The sequence below is a fragment of the Hylobates moloch genome, unplaced genomic scaffold, assembly GCF_009828535.3.
Source record: "Hylobates moloch isolate HMO894 unplaced genomic scaffold, HMol_V3 SCAFFOLD_5, whole genome shotgun sequence".
Lineage (NCBI taxonomy): Eukaryota > Metazoa > Chordata > Mammalia > Primates > Hylobatidae > Hylobates > Hylobates moloch.
Genome location: NW_026652280.1, coordinates 42,591,179 through 42,610,266, shown reverse-complemented (window position 1 = coordinate 42,610,266; position 19,088 = coordinate 42,591,179). Strand labels below are relative to the sequence as shown.

Genomic DNA, 19,088 nt, shown 5'->3' with positions numbered 1-19,088 from the left:
TCTAGAATCAATAAACAAATTCACTAAGGTTTCAGAATACAGAATTGGCATTCAAAAAACCAATAGCATTTCTATACACCAATAACGTTCAAGCAGAGAACCAAATCAAGAACTCAATGCCATTTACAATAGCCACAAAAAAAAATGAAATACGTAAGAATAAAGCTAACTAAGGAAGTGAGATCTCTACACAAACTAAAAAACAATGCTGAAACATAACAGAGATGACAAAAACAGATGGAAAAGCATCCCATGCTCATTAATGGGAAGAATCAATATCATTAAAATGATGATACTGCCCAAAGCGATTTATAGATTCAGTGCAAAGCCTATCAAGTTACCAACATCATTTTCATAGAATTAGAAAAAGCAATTCTAAAATTCACATGGAACCAAAAATGAGTGCAAATAGCCAAAGCAGTCCTAAGCAAAAAGAACAAAGCTGGAGGTATCACATTACCTGATATGAAACTATGCTACAAGGAAATAGTAATCAGAATAGCATGATACTAGTACAAAAATAGACACACAGACCAATGGAACAGAACCCAGAAATAAGGTTGCACATCTATAACCAACTCATCTTCATCAAAGTCAACAAAGCTACACAATGGAGAGAGGATACCCTGTTCAATAAATGGTGCTGGGAAAATTGGCTAGCCATATGCAGAGGAAAGAAACTGGACTGTTATCTTTTACCATATATAAAAATACAGTCAAGATGGACTAAAGACTTACATGTGATACTTAAAACTATAAAAATTCTAGAATAAAATATAGGAAAAACACACCTTGATATTGGCCTAAGCGAAGAATTTATGACTAAGACCTCAAAAACAAGTGCAACAGAAACAAAAATATATGAATGGGACATAATTAAATGAAAGAGCTTCTTCTGCACAGCAAAAGAAACTATCAACAGGGTAAAAAGACAACCTAAAGAATAGTGTATTCGTTCGTTTTCACACTGCTATAAAGAAATACCCAAGACTGGGTAATTTATAAAGGAAAGAGGTTTAATTGACCCACAGTTCCACATGGCTTGGTAGGCCTCAGGAAACTTACAATCATGGTGGGAAGGAAAGCAAACATAGCCTTCTTCATGACCTTGTGAGAACTCACTCACTATCACAAGAACAGCATGGGAGTAACCACCCACCATGATCCAGTCACCTCCCACGAGGTTCCTCCCCCAACACGTGAGGATTACAATTCAGATTACAATTTAAGATGAGATTTGGTTGGGTACACAGAGCCAGAACATGTCAAATAGAATACAGTATTTGCAAAGTATGCATCTGTCAAAGGTCTGGTATCCAGAACCTATAAGGAACTTAATCAGATCAACAAGAAAAAAAAAAACAAAAAACATTAAAAAGTAGGCAAACGACATCAACAGACACTTCACAAAAGAAGATATGTAAGTGGCCAAGAAACATGAAAAAATGCTCAACATCACCAGTCATCAGAGAAATGTAAATCAAAACCACAATGAGATACCATCTCACATCAGTCAAAATGGCTATTATTAAAATGTAAAAAAATGTAAAACCTAGATATAGGTTGGAATGCAGAGGAAAGGGAACAGTTATAACTTGTTGGTGGGGATGTAAATTAATTCATCCCCTATGGAAAACAGTATGGAGATTTCTTAAAGAAGTAAAAATGGAACTAACTTTCTACCTAGCAGTCTTACTACTAGATATCTACCCAAAGGAAAAGAAATCATTTTATCAGGAAAGACACCTGCACTCATATGTTTATTGCAGCACTGTTCACAATAGCAAAGGTGTGGAATCAACCTAAGTGTCCATCAATGGTGGATTAGACAAAGAAAATTTGGTATAGATACACCATGAAATAGTATGCAGCCATAGAAAAGAATGAAATCACATCCTTTGCCGGAAAATGGATGCAGCTGGAGACCATTATCCTATGCAAATTAACATAGAAACAAAAAAAAGTCAAATACCACACGTTCTCACTTTTAACTGGAAGCCAAACAGTGAGTATACATGGATATAAAGATGGAAACAGTAGTCAGTGGGGACTCCAAAATGGGAATGGAAGAGTGGGGAAAAGCATTGTAAAAGCTGCCTGTTGGGTAGTACATCCACTATTTGGGTGATGGATTCACTGGAAGCCAAAACCCAGCATTATGCAATACATCCACGTAACAAATTTGCACATGAACCCCCTGAATCTATTTTTTAAAATGATTATGAGATTTAGCCTTTTCTGAATCTGGTAGTTACTGTTAAAAATGTTGACAGGCCAATGGTACACATATCCTAGCATCTATTCTGACATTTGGTATGTGTTACTAGTGTTCTATTCTGTTATTTACACTTTATTGTGTGCCTTCTGTGTGCCTATATTCTTTTAAATTCCATAATTATTGACTTTAATGTCCCTTAGATTCAGTATTCCTAAATTGTGCTACAATCCCTATGGGAACTAGAATAAGTTCTGAGAGCCTTGAAAATGTTTTTGACTGCTCCATTCTGTTATTTTCTCTTCCATTGATGGCCTACAGCTTCAGCTGCTGAGTGGTAAAGGAGCTTAAACCTCCTGGGTCCATTAGATCTAACTTGTTTACTGCATCGATATCTATATGTTAAATGACAAGAGAGTTCAAGTTATTGAATAATTTAAAATTCAGCTCTAATTGGTGTCATATGACCTGGAAAAGGCCATGGATGATGCCAGGAGCATGCTGTGAATTTCTTATAAATAATTCATGAATTAGATGATTCATTTGCTTGGATGTCTTGCTAAATGCAAAAGTTTGTAAGTTACAACTGATGATATAACACCTGTAAGTATTTAGTTCATATGCTTAGAAGGTAATCTACCCTGATGATCTTCTAGCAAAATCTGCCCGTAGAGGAGAGTTAATTGCATGGGAGAAAATGAACATTTATTTGGGATGAGACTTTGGCAAACCACACAGCACAGCTGTTGCACCACATATTTTCTGTCAGCTTGACAACTGGTCCATATATGCCCAGTGTTAAAAATGCATCATGTCATTCTGTGCCTTCTTTTACATTAACTCCAGATGCTCTGGGAGATACAACGACCTGGCCCACACAGTTTAGGTTTAAAAATATTTATTTAGGTCTTGAAATACTGACTTCTCAATAGAATAAAGAGCAGAGAGGGAAATTTTGAAGTTACAAAACTGAGATTTATTCATTCTTATAAGGCTGCAAGTGGGAATATGAGGATTGTTATAGGGTGCTTGTCAGGATAGGAAATTATTATTTATCATCAGAGAATGAATAGCAATAAGACCTTTTGGTACTAGTGAGTAATCCTGTGGTTAACAGCTCATAAATGCATTGGAAGTAATCACATCCTAAACATCTAAAGTTAATAACAACCTGTTGTAAGAAATTATTACTGCAGTTTAGTTCACCTCTTTCTTTATGAGACTGGCCAGGCCTATAAAAATGATTTACAGAAACTTACAGAACATCACTGTTTACTTGTTGATGGGATTTCACAAAGTAATACTGCAATTTTTTTTGACATGTGAGAACATGAGAAAATCCTGGCTTATCATAAGAATAGCATGTGATTTTTGGTGTGTGTTCGTGTATGTGCTTATGTACATGTGTATGTGTGCATACATGTATACAAGATCATATACTAATTTATAAATAGGCATTGTTTTCTATGCAGTCTTTAAAATGTTGTATTTTTTAAATTATCTTAAAGATTTAGAAAATATTTTTCTAACTCAGAAATTTATTTATCTTCAATATTAGAAAATCCTTCATTGTATCCAAACCAATTCTCTCACAGGTTTTTTTTTAATCCTTATTCTTTTGTCATTAGTGTCTTTTATCTAGTCATTAGCCTATGCCTACCCAAGTTATGAGATATTATGCTTCAATTCTGTCGTAAACCAAAGATACCTTCATTTTCTCCTCATCTTTGTTTTATGCTGTGGATTCCATAGCACACCATGTTAGAAGTGGCCCTTGATGGAAGTTACTTTTAGTAGCCAAAAATTGTGGTATCTTTAGTATAAGACAAATCCTTTTCTCTTTTTTTTGAAATGGAGTCTCCCTCTGTCACCCAGGCTGGAGTGCAGTAGTGTGATCTCGGCTCAAGGCAACCTCTGCCTCCTAGGTTCAAGCAGTTCTCCTGCTTCAGCCTTCCAAGTAGCTGGGATTACAGGCGCGTACCACCATGCCTGGCTAATTTTTGTATTTTCAGTTGAGATGGGGTTTCACTGTGTTGGCCAGGCTGGTCTCAAACTCCTTACCTCAAGTGATCCACCCACCTTGGCCTCCCATAGTACTGGGATTATAGGCGTGAGCCACCACGCCCAGCCTATATAAGACAAATCCTAATATGCTACCACTGTGAACTTAACTTTTTTATCTATTGTAATCTATAGATTTTTTTCTTATCTAAATACAGTTTGTTTTTGTAGCCTATGTATATCCCCCTATATGCTTTTCTGCTTAATGTCATTTGTTCATTCATCTAGCTCATTTTTATTACATAGAAAAAAATGTAAATATGTAGTACATTTAAAGTCATATTGTTCACTTTTATTATTGGGTTTTGAGCATATTCATAGAATTATTTAATGCCTATTCATAGGATTCTTCAATTGAAAGAATATTTAGTATAATCATCAAGTTCAGTTGGCAAACTGCAGCAGGTCATATATAGCCCACTGCATGATTTTGTACAACCCATGAGCTAAGAATGATTTTTACATTTTTAAATGGTTGGGGGGAAAAGGATATTTCATGAAATTGGAAAATTGCATGAAATTTTTTTTTTTTTTTTTTTTTGAGACAGAGTCTCGCTCTGTCGCCCAGGCTGGAGTGCAGTGGCGCGATCTTGGCTCACTGCAAGCTCCGCCTCCTGAGTTCACGCCATTCTTCTGCCTCAGCCTCCTGAGTAGCTGGGACTATAGGCGCATGCCACCACGCCTGGCTAATTTTTTTTTTTTTCGTATTTTTAGTAGAGGCGGGGTTTCACCGCGTTAGCCAGGATGGTCTCGATCTCCTGACCTCGTGATCCACCCGCCTCGGCCTCCCAAAGTGCTGGGATTACAGGCATGAGCCACCACGCCTGGCCTGCATGAAATTTAAATTTCACTGCCCATAAATAAGGTTTTACTGTAACACAGCTACAACCATTGTCCATGTATTATCTCTCTTGCTTTTGCACTACAAAAGCAGAGCTGTGCAGCTATGACAAGGATCTCATGGCCTGCAAAGCCAAAAATATTTATTGTATGGCCCTTTACAAAAAAAAAGTTTGCCGACCTTGTCGTAGTTGCAGTTGGCTGAGGCCAGCATCACAGGCAGTGAAGGAATTTACCAAGATAGTCATAGGTAAAGAGAGGCAGATTTATTAGAGAAAGTATGGATATATGTTGCAAGGGTGCAACAGACAGCACAACAGAGAAGGGCTGTCTGCAAAGAGGCAGGGACTGTAGGGAAGCTTTCTAGGGTTGTTCTGTAGGGGCTACATGTGGAATGAGGTTGTGCAGCTTGGGTTATGTGCAGAGCGATGTGGTTAACCCAGCAGCTTGTTTGTGATTAGCTGTCTCTCAGAGCAATTGTTTTCCCCCACCTGAGACCCCTTCCTCGTTGTTGCTTACTTATCAAGACTCCACATTCCTCTGCAAGATAGGTATAAAAATGAATAAATTCTAGCTACATGCAACATCATGGATAAGGTTCACAAATATAATGTTAGATGAAAGAAGCCAGACACAAAAGAATATATATCATATGATTCCATTTATACTTAAAAAATAAACAAGTAGGCTGGGCATGGTGGCTCATGCCTGCAATCCTAGCACTTTGGGAGGCCAAGGCAGGTGGATTGCCTGTGCTCAGGAGTTTGAGACCAGCCTGGGCAACACGGTGAAACCCTGTCTCTACTAAAATACAAAAATTTAGCCAGGTATGCAGTGTGCCCCTGTAGTCCCAACTACTTGGGAGGCTGAGGCAAGAGAATTGCTTGAACCCAGGAGGCAGAGGTTGCAGTGAGCCAAGATCATGCCACTGCACTCCAGCCTGGGTGACAGAGCAAGACTCCGTCTCTAAAAAAAAAATTTTAATAAAATAAATAAACAAGTAAAACTGAACTCAAGTATGGATGTTTAAGCACAAAAAGTTCAAAGCAAAGAAGTTACTCCCCTAAAAGTCAGAATAGTCATTCCCTTTGACTGGAGAGGTAGAGGGTACTAACTGTGTGGGGCTGGGAGGGTCTTTTGTGTGCAAGTTGTGTTTTTTTTTTCTTGGATAGTGGTTACATGAGTATTGCCTTGTGATTATTTACTGAGCTGTTCATGTTTGTTTTGTAAACATTTCTCTGTTTATTATATTTCACGTTAAAGAAGTTGGGTTTTTTTTTTTTTTAGAAGGAACAGTATAGAGTAACAGAAGTAACAGAGTGAGATATTCCCATATCTCACATGCAATGTTGATGTGACCTTGGGAAAGTTGTATTGCTTCATCAAACCTCATTTTCCCATCTGTAAAATGGTAATTATAATAACTGCATTACAGAATTAAGGTTGAATATGTAAAACATTTGGCATACTACATAGTAAGTTTTGAGTTAAGAATAACCTAAGTGCAACCTACAGAATGGGAGAAAATTTTTGCAATCTATCCATCTGACGAAGGGCCAATATCCAGAATCTACAAGGAACTTAAACAAATTTACACAAAGAAAACAACTCCATCAAAAAGTGGGCAAAGGACATGAACAGACACTTCTAAAAAGAAGACATTTATGTGGCCAACAAACATAAGAAAAAAAGCTCATCATTACTGGTCATTAGAGAAATGCAAATCAAAACCACAATGAGATACCATCTCATACCAGTTAGAATGGCGATCATTAAAAGTGAGGAAACGGCTGGGCGCGGTGGCTCACGCTTGTAATCCCAGCACTCTGGGAGGCCGAGGCGGGCGGATCACGAGGTCAGGAGATCGAGACCACGGTGAAACCCCGTCTCTACTAAAAAAAAAAAAAAAATACAAAAAATTAGCCGGGCGTGGTGGCGGGCGCCTGTAGTCCCAGCTACTCGGAGAGGCTGAGGCAGGAGAATGGCGTAAACCCGGGAGGCAGAGCTTGCAGTGAGCCGAGATCGCGCCACTGCACTCCACCCCCGGGGGCGAAGGAGGGAGCCGCCCCCTCAAAAAAAAAAAAAAAAAAAAAAAAGTGAGGAAACAACAGATGCTGGAGAGGATGTGGAGAAATAGGAATGCTTTTACACTGCTGGTGGAAGTGTAAATTAGTTCAACCATTGTGGAAGACAGTGTGACGACTCCTTAAGGATCTAGAACCAGAAATACCATTTGACCCAGCAGTCCCATTACTGGGTGTATACCTAAAGGATTATAAATCATTGCTATAAAGACACATGCATATGTATGTTTATTGTGGCACTATTCACAATAGCAAAGACTTGGAACCAACCCAAATGCCCATCAGTGATAGACTGGATAAAGAAAATGTGGCACATATACACCATGGAATACTATACAGCCATAAAAAAGGATGAGTTAATGTCCTTTGCAGGGACATGGATGAAGCTGGAAACTATCATTCTCAGCAAACTAACACAGGAACAGAAAACCAAACACGGCATGTTCTCACTCATAACTGGGAGTTGAACAATGAGAATACATGGACACAGGGAAGGGAACATCACACACTGGGGCCTGTTGGGGGATGGGGGTCTAGGGGAGGGATAGCATTAGGAGAAATACCTAATGTAGATGATGGGTTGATGGGTGCAGCAAAACACAATGGCACATGTATGGCTTTGTAACAAACCTGCACATTCTGCACATGTATCCCAGAACTTAAAGTATGATAATAATAATAAATAGCTTAAGTGATGACAGGCTGTTCTTGGAAAATGTAGGGCATTCAATGGTCAGTGAAGATGACTGTTTAGAGAAATAATTTGTACAAAGTTCTTCCTTGACCTTCATTTTTTATTTTCCATCTCTTTAACACTTATTTTGAATTATTTAAAGGTCTTGTTTTCACCAAGCATGTCACAAAAGAAGACATTCACATGACCAAAAAGCGTAAGAAAAGTTGTTCAACATCATGACATATAAGAGAAATGCAAAATAAGACCACAACGAGATTTCACTGCACACACACCAAAATGGCTAAAAATAAAAACACTTACACTACCAAGTGTTCATGTGAATGTGGAGCAGCTGGGACTCTTACACTTCACTTGTGGGATATGAAATCAAATAACCACTTCAGAAAACTTATTGGATTGGCAGTGCCTAATAAAGTTAAACATATGCCTACCCTGTGGCCAAGATAAATAAACGCATATATCTAAAAAAAAGACTTATCATTACTTTTAATGGCAAAAATGCAATTACTTTTGCACCAGCCTAATATAAGACTATTCATACATGCTTTATTCATAATAACCCCTAAACTAGATACAATTTTATATCCGTCAACAAGACAATGAATAAATTGTGATATATTCATACAATGAAATACTATGCAGCAGGCTGAGCGCTGTGGCTCACGCCTGTAATCTCAGCACTTTGGGAGGCCGAGGCAGTTGGATCATGAGGTCAGGAGATCGAGACCATCCTGGCCAACATGGTGAAACCCTGTCTCTACTAAAATACAAAAATTAGCTGAGCATGGTGGCGTGCGCCTGTAGTCCCAGCTACTCAGGAGGCTGAAGCAGGAGAATTGCTTGAACCCAGGAGGCGGAGGTTGCAGTGAGCCAAGATCGCACCACTGCACTCCAGCCTGGGTGACAGAGTGAGAGTCCATCTCAAAAAAAAAGAAAGAAAAATACTATGCAGTGATAAAAAGAATGCACTATTTATTGAAACACACAACATAGAAGCAGCTAAAAAGTTATGTTGAGCTAGAGAAACCAGGCACAAAAGAGTGACATACTCTATGATTCCATTGATGAGGTTTAGCGTAAGCAAAATGAATCTGGTCATAGAGGTCAGAATGATAGTTATCCCTGGGAGTCTGAGGAGGTGCTATCAACTAGAAAGGGCACAAGGGAACTTTCTGGGGTAATGGAAATGTTCTATAACTTGATCTAAGTGATGGTTACACAGATAGATACAAATATAAAAATTCATCAAGCTGTACACTGAAGATCTTTGCATTTTATTGTAAATTATGCCTCAATGTTTAAAAAAATTTTGGTTTCTAAGTTACTGTTATATCTTGGAAAACAATCACATTAAACCCATATGTCAGAGGCAGCCATTTGGGAGTTCGTGTTGGTTTAAGCCTTAGTTAAGAGAAGTTGTATTTGCAAGTATAGAAATCTTGGAGCAGCTCCAGAAAGAAAAATACATCTATTTCATTCAGGCCCATTGTTACTTACTTGTGTCCTAAAGGCGACATCTGTCTTCAACTCTTCTAATAAAATAGCTTAATTTTTTATATTCAGATTCTTACAGGGGTTTTCAATTTCTATTGTCTTCCTCTTCCTTTAGTTACTGTGACCCATACCCCATCTTGAATTTTTCTGTTAAGCTTATATAGCAGACCATATGCTTGTTGAGAATGTCTGTGTACAAGCCCTAGTGCAGCGCATACAGAGGGATAAATATAGCTCTTTCCTTCAAAATTATTGAGTCAGAATTCAATGAGAAGAATCATACTAATAATAATAATGGGAAACATTCTTTTGAATACTAACTTTATGTTAGATATGGTCCAAGCGCTTTATATGAATTACTTCATTTAATCGTTACAAGAACCCTAAAAGGCAGTGCAGGATGTTAGTGTAAGAGTGATATCTTTTGTATGAAAGAGAAAAATGAATAACTTCTCTGTTAAGCAATTCAGTTCTGGCCTGACTTGCAAACTCAACTTTAGCAAAATAAAGGTAAGTTACTGAACTCCTTCACTTTAGAAGAAGTTTAGATATAACCTGTTGTAACTGAACATGGCCTTTGGGGATTTTTCCCCCACCTCATCTACACACCACATACAATGTTCTCCTTGAAAGAAATATGAGTGGGTTTTTTTCTTTTTTGTAAATTGGACTTTTATAAATTGGTGCCCTTGATAACTGCACATCTTTCTCACCACCACATTCAGTTTTGAAATAGATGCATTTTTTTTTTTTTTTTTGAGACAGTCTCACTTCAGAGTCGCCCAGGCTGGAGTGCAGTGGCGCAATCTTGGCTCACTGCAAGCTCCGCCTCCCGGGTTCACGCCATTCTCTGCCTCAGCCTCCGGAGTAGCTGGGACTACAGGCGCCCGCTGCCACACCCGGCTAATTTTTTATATTTTTAGTAGAGACGGGGTTTTACCGTGTTAACCAGGATGGTCTCAATCTCCTTACCTCGTGATCTGCCTGCCTCGGCCTCCCAAAGTGCTGGGATTACAGGCGTGAGCCACTGCGCCCGGCCAATAGATGCATTTTTTAATCCCTGTTTTACTGGTGAGGAACCTGAGGCTTAGGCAATTTGAGTAATGTGCTATATTAGTTTTATAGTGCCATGTAACAGATGACCACTAACCTGATAATTTAAAGCTACACAGATTTATTACCTCACCACAGTTTCTGTGGGTCATGAGTATGGGCACAACTTAGTTTGGTCCTCTGCCTAGGTTCTTAACAATGCTGCAATTAAAGTTCAGCTGGGCTGCATTCTTTTTTTTTTTTATACTTTAAGTTCTAGGGTACATGTGCATAACGTGCAGGTTTGTTGCATATGTATACATGGCTGCATTATTATCTGGAGCTCAAGGTCCTCTTCCAAATTCACATGGTCATTGGCAGAAGTTAGTTTCTTACATCTATATGATACATGTCCCATTTACTTACTAGCTGTTGGCCGGAGACTGCTTTCTGTTCCAGATGTTTTTGCCACTTGATTGGCCCTCCCACAACATAGCAATTTATTTCTTCATGGCCAGCAGACGAATCTCCAACCTTATGTGGGGTGGGGGATGAGGGAGCAGGATAAGACCTTCTTTTAAAGTGCTTACCTGATTAGATCAAGCACACCCAGGATAGTCTCCCTTTTTATTAACTCAAAGTCAACTGATTAGGAACCTTAGTTACATATGAAGTCTGTTTTGCCATAAAATGTAATATAATCACAGGATTTATATCCTGTCATATTCACAGGTCCTCCCTACACTCAAGGAAAGAAGATAATAAAGGTTGCGTACACTAGGGGGTGAGAATCATGGGGAGCATCTTAGAATTCTGCCTATTACACATGCACAATAACCCAGCAGGTAACTGACAGAGCATTGCTCTCTAGGCAAAGCATGCATTAAAATCATTAAGCTGTACTACCTCTCAAAAACAGGAAACATTACCTGAAAAAAATTTTTTTTAATTATTCCAAATACTTGATTTTGTGGATAATTTCACAGCTAGTACCATTAAAGTAAGTGTAGAATATGTCAGTATCTAAAAATGGACATATATAAATAATGTTATGAAACAAAAATTAGACTATAAAACATGGATTTGAATATATAATATAAAATATTTAAGTTTCTGGATCTTTTAAAAGCTTAGCTGTCATTTGAAATATATATACGTATATATATGTATATATATACGTATATATATGTGTATATATATATACGTATATATATATGTATAGTAATTTCTGACCTTTTAGTAAAACATAGTTTACCATACTAAGTAGCAGGTGATAAATGTTAAATGTTTGTACTGGCAGTAAGTACTATAGAAGTTCAGAGTAGGAGAGATGAATGTGGACTAGAGATTCCCTTTAGATATAAAATAAATTAATTTTTTTATGAAGTAGCTTATTAGAAATTTTGCCTAGCACTGGTTCACATTCTATTGCTTGTCATCTGTTTGGTGTACAGGATTGCATGTGTTCTTTGAAGAAGAGCAAGTCTTCTCCTCATTCTGATTTAAATATAAATCCTTTAGCATTACTACAGTCATTCAATTAAAATCTGAATCATTGTAATACCCTTCATTCTTTTATCATAGGATAAGAAACATGATGTTGCTGTGTATCTCTGTTAGTTGATACTTTTTACCCATCAGTCCATCGTTTGCAACTATTGTGAAATAAATTGGTGGGATTTTTCTCCCCTTATATTAGGGATCTCATTTATTCTCATTCATTTGTTTTATGTCTGTGGAGTAGCTAGCTATTTCAATTGTTGTAAATTACTTTTTATTTAAAAATAGGCATGGTAGACTGAAAATACCTCCCCCCCCCAATATGACCATGTCTTAATTCTCGAATATCACATTATGCGTCACAAGGGACTTTGTAATGCAAGAGACTTTGCAGATGTGATTAAGGCTCTTGAGAGGGGGAAATTAACTGTATTACCCAGGTAGGCCCAATCAAATCCAAGCGGTCCTTCTAAGAAGGAGCAGAAGGAGTCAGAGGGGAAGGCAATGTGTGATGATGATGGAAGCAGGAGTTGGAGTGACACACCGTGAAGATGGAGGAAGGGCTATAAAAGTGAGAAATACAAGTGGCCACTAGAAGCTAAAAAAGGCAAGGAAGCTGATTCTGTCTTCAGAGCCAAAGCAACTAGCCCTCCCAACATCTTGACTTTAGCCCAGTGAAACAGATTTCTAATTTCTGACTTCCAGAATTGTAAGATAATACATTTGTGTTATTTTTAGCCACAAAGTTTGTGCTAAGTTGTTATAGCCACAGTAGGAAACTAATACAGTAGTTGTAATATATTTGTTTACTGAAAAAGTCATATTTCTGTTGCAGCATTGAGCAAATAAGCTTCTCTTAGCATGTAAATAATTGTGTGTGAAAAGTGAGACTATTTCAGAGGATATGCATAGAAGATTAAGAATTTTTGCTTGTTTGGTTAATATAAGTATTCAATACACAGAAGATTTTTTGGATTTGTTTGAATAGGAATAGAAAATGGCAAGAAAGTACAGTGTTAACATAAATGGGCTTTGAATGAAAGCCTGAGGGAAGAGGAAGTGTTAGTGGAAGCTGTCAGATATTTCACTTGTTTAGGTCTGCTTAGTTTCTTTCTCTTATCTTCTCTTTAGCTTTCACTAAAGACTGAATCTGTGTATCTAGAGTAAATAGGCCTTGGAAAACAAGGCCTCTCCACAAGTGGATTTGTTCCTTTCAGATTTGTGTTAAAGGTTATACTCTGGCTGCTCAAAAGAAATAACAGCTGCTAGGAATAACACATTTTCAAACAACCCATCTTGCTAGTTAAGTAGCTGGACTTGGAGGCCCTTTTTTGCTGTGCTCCAGATCTAAATTGAAGGGAAGTTTTTATGTTATAAAGGGCTACCCTTGGAAGAGTCTGATCATTAGCTGGATTCATTTTCAGAAATGCACCTCTTTCAGTTTAGTTTGATTAAGTTTCTTTCTTACACATTAATATCTTTCATTATTTTGTTAATTACAAGTGTCTACCTTCATGGGCAAGTTGCTCATCTGTAACACATGCAACATTTACATTAAACTATAATATTTCTGTTTGGACAACCTGGAATCTAGATACACCATGTTTCTGAAATACACTGTGAAGAAAAGCTGCTTAGTTGTACTAACTCAACGATGTTCAGAGATGAGCTTAGTATAACAACTCAACCTTCCCAGACCAAGCTCAACAGTAAGGCAGATGGAGGCGTTCCATGATATAGACCAATAGTTTTCAAAGTGTGGTCCCAGATCAGCAACATGAGCAAATTCTCTGACTCTGCTCCAGACAGAAAGATTTGGAAACTCTGGGGATGAAGCTATAGTTTCATGTTTAACAAGCACCCTTCAGTTTATTCTGCTACACATTAAAGTTTGAGAATCATTGATATAGATTAAGTTTTGTTCTCGCTGACAGAACAGACTTACAGCTAAAATGTTGGAAAATCTGACTCTATTGACGTGTCAGAGATAATTTGCAACTGCTTCCTTTCTGCCCGAGTTCTATCAGACTAATCACTTGAATAGATTGAAAAATCACTTATGTTTGTAGATGAAATTAGATATTTTTTGTATTTAAATAATGCTTTTGGTTAGAATCCTATTTTGTGGAAAGTGGTTCGTTTTATCTGTGTTCTCTAAAGATATTTATAAAACCTCATCAAAGTTCTACCAGTAAATCACATTCTATTCAGTATAAGGTGAAATGTTTTACATCAAGTCTCATGCTGTGTAATGGCCAAAGAGTATTTAAAGTGACTGAATGGATTCCTTGGCTCAGTATTCAAAAGCGAACATTTTAAGATGTTAATGTTTAAGGCTTTCACCTCTTCTCAAAATTAATTTTATGTAACTCTCTTTATTTGCAACTCCTGAAATCACCAAAGATCATGCTTAAGCAACATGTAGCAGCAACTTATTTTTCTTATCTTTATATAGATTTACTGAAGTGTAGGTTGTTTGAAAATGGATGTAGCTTTGGGGCACAAGTCTGGTTAGCTGTCTGAATGCTATAATTTAATATTTAAGACAAAACAAAAGCTTTGGGTTGGTAAATATATATCACTAATTTCTGAAAAACCAAACGAAAGAAATTGTTTTGTTGTGTTCTTATTTGACAGGTGATCTTATGGTTCTTTTTAGGTATCCAGTAGAAAAAGCACTCTCCAGTGTTCATCTGTGGAACTGGGTGGTTCCTACTTGAGTGTAGCCAGACCACAGACCTACTATCAAACCAAGCAAAGACCTAAGTCTGCAGTCCAGGATTCAGCTTCAGAATCCCTTATAGCATTTAGGAATAATTCTTGGAAACCAGTAACCCTTCATCATCCCAAAGATGATCTAGATAAGATACCATCAGAGACCACAACATGTAATTATGAATCTCCAGGGAGAAAACCAGTAGATGCAGTCCCAACAGAGAAAATGCCACAAGAAGAATTGCACATGAGGGAATGTCCACACCTTAAGCCTACTCCTAGTCAGTGCTGTGGTCATAGACTTGCTGCAGATCGTGTTCATGAGACCCATCCTACAAACATGGCCCCTCAACATCCTAAGACACATCCAGAATCATGCAGTTATTGTCGGCTTTCTTGGGCATCTCTGGTGCATGGTGGAGGGGCACTGCAACCCAATGAAACTTTGAAAAAGCAGATCTCAGAAGATAGAAAGCAGCAACTGATGCTTCAGAAAATGGAACTGGAAATTGAAAAGGAGCGCCTTCAGCATCTGCTGGCCCAGCAGGAGACAAAGCTTCTTCTAAAACAGCAGCAGCTTCACCAGTCTCGACTAGATTACAGTTGGTGAGTACTGCCTGTTCTTTCTTTTTTTTTTTTTTTCTTTGAGACGAAGTCTCGCCCTATTGCTCAGGCTGGAGTGCAGTGGCGTGATCTCAGCTCACTGCAGCCTGCACCTCCCGAGTTCAAGCAGTTCTCTGCCTCAGCCTCCTGAGTAGCTGGGATTATAGGCACCCGCCACCACGCCCGGCTAATTTTTGTATTTTTAGTAGAGATGGGGTTTCACCGTCTTGGCCAGGCTGGTCTTGAACTCCTGACCTCATGATCCACCCGCCTTGACCTCCCAAAGTGCTGGGATTACAGGCGTGAGCTACCGCGCCTGCCCAAGTCCTGCCTGTTCTTTTAGCAATATCTGTAGTTTGAAGAGCACAGTGTAAAATTGTTGTATTACTATAGCAGATGTGTAGAACCAGAGGTTTTTCTGGATCTTGGCTTGCTCAAGATGCATATCAGTTATGTCTACTAAGTAAATTCCCCTTTATTCTTTGGAAGACTTCAAAGATTACCTTGTCTTCCAAATTGATAGCTTAGAATATCTATTTCTGAGCAGTCTGGTGTAATTTTTGCTGGGTTCCAAAGACATTTTAAAATGATCTTGCCATTATGCAGAATCCTTTGCTGTTTGATATCATTGTGGACAATATTAGGCATTAAGTAAAAGCTTGAGATTTTGGGGTGTGGAATTAGATTGTAAAGCAGTGAGATTAGCTGTCATCATTTCAAATTTATGTCTACCCACCATAATATAAAATATAACAAGTGATGGGAGTCTTCTAAATTCAACCCTTTCTGGCCATGAAGCATGACCTGTTGAATGACAAATTCTCATAAACCTATCCACATGTAGGCTGTTCTTCCCTTAACAATTCTTCCTAAGAACAGTGCTTCAAAAGATAAATTGCTGTTTTATTATTATATAGTGTTTCTTTACTCCACATCCTTGTTGGCATTTGGTATTGTCATTAATTTTTATTTTACCTCTTCTAATATGTGTATAGTGACATTTCATTGCAGTCTTAATTTGCATTTCACTAATGGCTAGTAATGTTGAACATCTTTTTGTGTGTGTGCATGTTTGCCCTCCTATCTTCTTCAGTAAATTCTCTCTTCAGTATTGCCCATATTCTAATTGGATCATTTGGGTGTTTTGCTGTTTGGAGAGTTCTTCATATATTCTAGATATACATCTTTTGTCAGATCTGTAAATAGCAAATATTTTCTCCCAGTCTGTAACTTGTCTTTTCTTTTTTATCTTTAATTTTTTTTTTTCTTTTGGTAGAGACAGGTTCTCACTATGTTGCCCAGGCTGGTCTTGAACTTAAACAATTCTCCCGCCTCAGCCTCCCAAAGTGCTGGAATTACAGCCACTGCTGGAATTTGAGCCACTGCTCCTGACTCTGCCTTTTCAGTTGCTTAATTGGATCTTTCATAGAGCAGAAATTTTTAATTTTAATGAAGTCCAATGTATCTATTCTTTTCTGTTATGGATTATGTAAAGTTTTATCATAGGTGTTGAATTTTGTCAAACACCTTTTATGAATTTTGTCAAATATCTTTTATGATCATGTGATTTGTCTTATTTGCCCTGTTAATATGGTGAATTACATAGATTTTTAAATATTAAACCAGCCTTGCATCCCTGAAATAAACCCCACTTGGTCGTAATGTATGATTTTTTTAAATGTTACTGAATTCCATTTACTAATACTTTGTTGAGGATATTTGCATCAGTTTTGTTTTGTTGTTGTTTTTTTTTTTTTGAGACAGAGTCTTGCTCTATCACCCAGGCTGGAGTGCAGTGGCGTGATCTTTGCCCACTATAACCTCCACCTACTGGGTTCAAGGGATTCTCATGCCTCAGCCTCCCAAGTAGCTGGGATTACAGGCGTGAGCCACTGCGTCTGGCCTATTTACATTAGTTTTGATGAGGGATATTGTTCTGTGTTTTCCTTTTTCCCCTGTGTCCTTGTCTTGTTTCGGTATCAAGGTAATGCAGGCCTCATAAAATGAGTTGGAAGATGTTTGCTCTGCTTCTACTTTCTGGAAGAGATTGTGTAGAATTGGTGTTAATTCTTCTTTTTTTTTTTTTTTTTGAGTCGGAGTCTCGCTCTGTCGCCCAGGCTGGAGTGCAGTGGCGCAATCTCAGCTCACTGCAAGCTCCGCCTCCCGGGTTCACGCCATTCTCCTGCCTCAGCCTCTCCGAGTAGCTGGGACTACAGGCGCCCGCCACCACGCCTGGCTAATTTTTTGTATTTTTAGTAGAGACAGGGTTTCACCGTGTTAATTCTTCTTTAAATGTTTAGTAGACTTCTCCAGTGAAACCATCTGGACCTGGAGATTTATTTTTTGAGATTTTTTAAATTCCAAGTTTAATTTCCTTAATACTTACAAGGCTATTCAAATTATCTATTGGATAATCTGCCTTGCCACAGGTTTGTTCACTTTAATTATCTTTCAAATAACTGGCTTTTTGTTTCATTTAGTTTTTGTTACTGTTTTTCTGTTTTCAATTTCATTGGTTTCTGCTCTTTATTATTTTCTTCCTTCTGCTTGCTTTAAATTTACTTTGTTCTTCTTTTTTCCTAATTTGTTAAGGTGGAAGCATATTGGTTTGAGACTTTTTCACTTTTCTACTGGAAGCATTTAGTACTCTAAATTCCCTTCTCGGCACTGATTCAGCTGTGTCCCACAAATTTTGATATGTTGCATTTTCATGTTTATCCAATTCAGTGTGTTTTTGGGGTATCTTTTGAAACTTCATATTTGACCCATGGGTTATTTAGAAGTGTTATATTTAGTTTCCAAGTTCTTAAAGATTTTCCTGTTTTATTTCTGTTTCTGATTTCTAGTTTGATACCACTGTGCTCACATAACACACTGTATGTTTTTCATTCTTTCAGACTTATTGAAGTTTGTTTAAGGATCCTAGGGCATGTTCTATCTTGATATATGTTCCATGATGTTTGAAAAGAATATGTATTGTGCTGTTGGGTGGAGTGTTCTGTAAATTGGATCCTATTATTTGACAGTATTGTTGAGTTCTTCTATGTTCTTGCTGATTTTCTACCTACTTCTATCAATTATTGACAGAGGGGTTTTGAAATCTCCAAGTACAATTGTGATATATCTATTTTTCCTATTAGTTCTATTAGTATTTGTTTTATATATTTATACCTCTGTTCTTTGCTGCTTATGCATTAAATTTGCTATGTCTTCTTGGTAGATTGACCATCTTGTCACTATGTAATGTCTTTCTCTGTCCCTAGTAATTTTTTTTTTTTTTTTTTTGAGACGGAGTCTCTGTCGCCGAGGCTGGAGTGCAGTGGCACCATGCTGGCTCACTGCAACCTCCGTCTCCTGGGTTCAAGCAATTCTCCTGCCTCAGCATCCTGAATAGCTGGGATTACAGGTGCCCACCACCATGCCTGGCTAGTTTATATATATATATATATATATATATATTTTTTTTTTTTAGTAGAGATGGGGTTTTACCATGTTGGCCAGGCTGGTCTCGAACTGCTAACCTCAGGTGATCCACCTACCTCGTAATTTTTTTTATCTAAAGTCTCCTTTACCTGATACTAATATAGCCATTCTTACTTTCATTTTATTAAGGTTTTCAAGATGTGTGTTCTTCCATCCTTTTACTTTCACCCTATATATGTTGTGATTTTGAATTCAGTTTCTTAGACACAGCATTTATTTGAATCAGCCAGTTTCTTTTAATTCGTATATAATGTTCAGATATTTCCTTTTTTGTTTTTGATTTTTTTCTTTCTTTTTTTTTCTGTCTTTTTCCTTTTTTTTTTTTAGTTTGACAGGATCTCACTCTGTTGCCCATGCTGGAGTG

General features: G+C 37.7%; 1 protein-coding gene across 6 annotated transcripts in view; it reads left to right on the top strand.

The window, feature by feature from the left end:
* The window catches only part of KIAA1328 (KIAA1328 ortholog), a 369,561-nt gene that overhangs the window by 222,289 nt on the left and 128,184 nt on the right, over positions 1 to 19,088 (top strand). For all 6 annotated transcript variants that reach the window (XR_009213485.1, XR_009213486.1, XM_032152478.2 and 3 more), the window contains exon 7: positions 14,583 to 15,244. Coding sequence is in view for 4 of the 6 variants with exons in the window: in XM_032152478.2 (XP_032008369.1) it covers positions 14,583 to 15,244 (662 nt within the window). In the remaining 2 variants the exon portion in view is untranslated. The remainder of the gene's footprint in view (positions 1 to 14,582; positions 15,245 to 19,088) is intronic.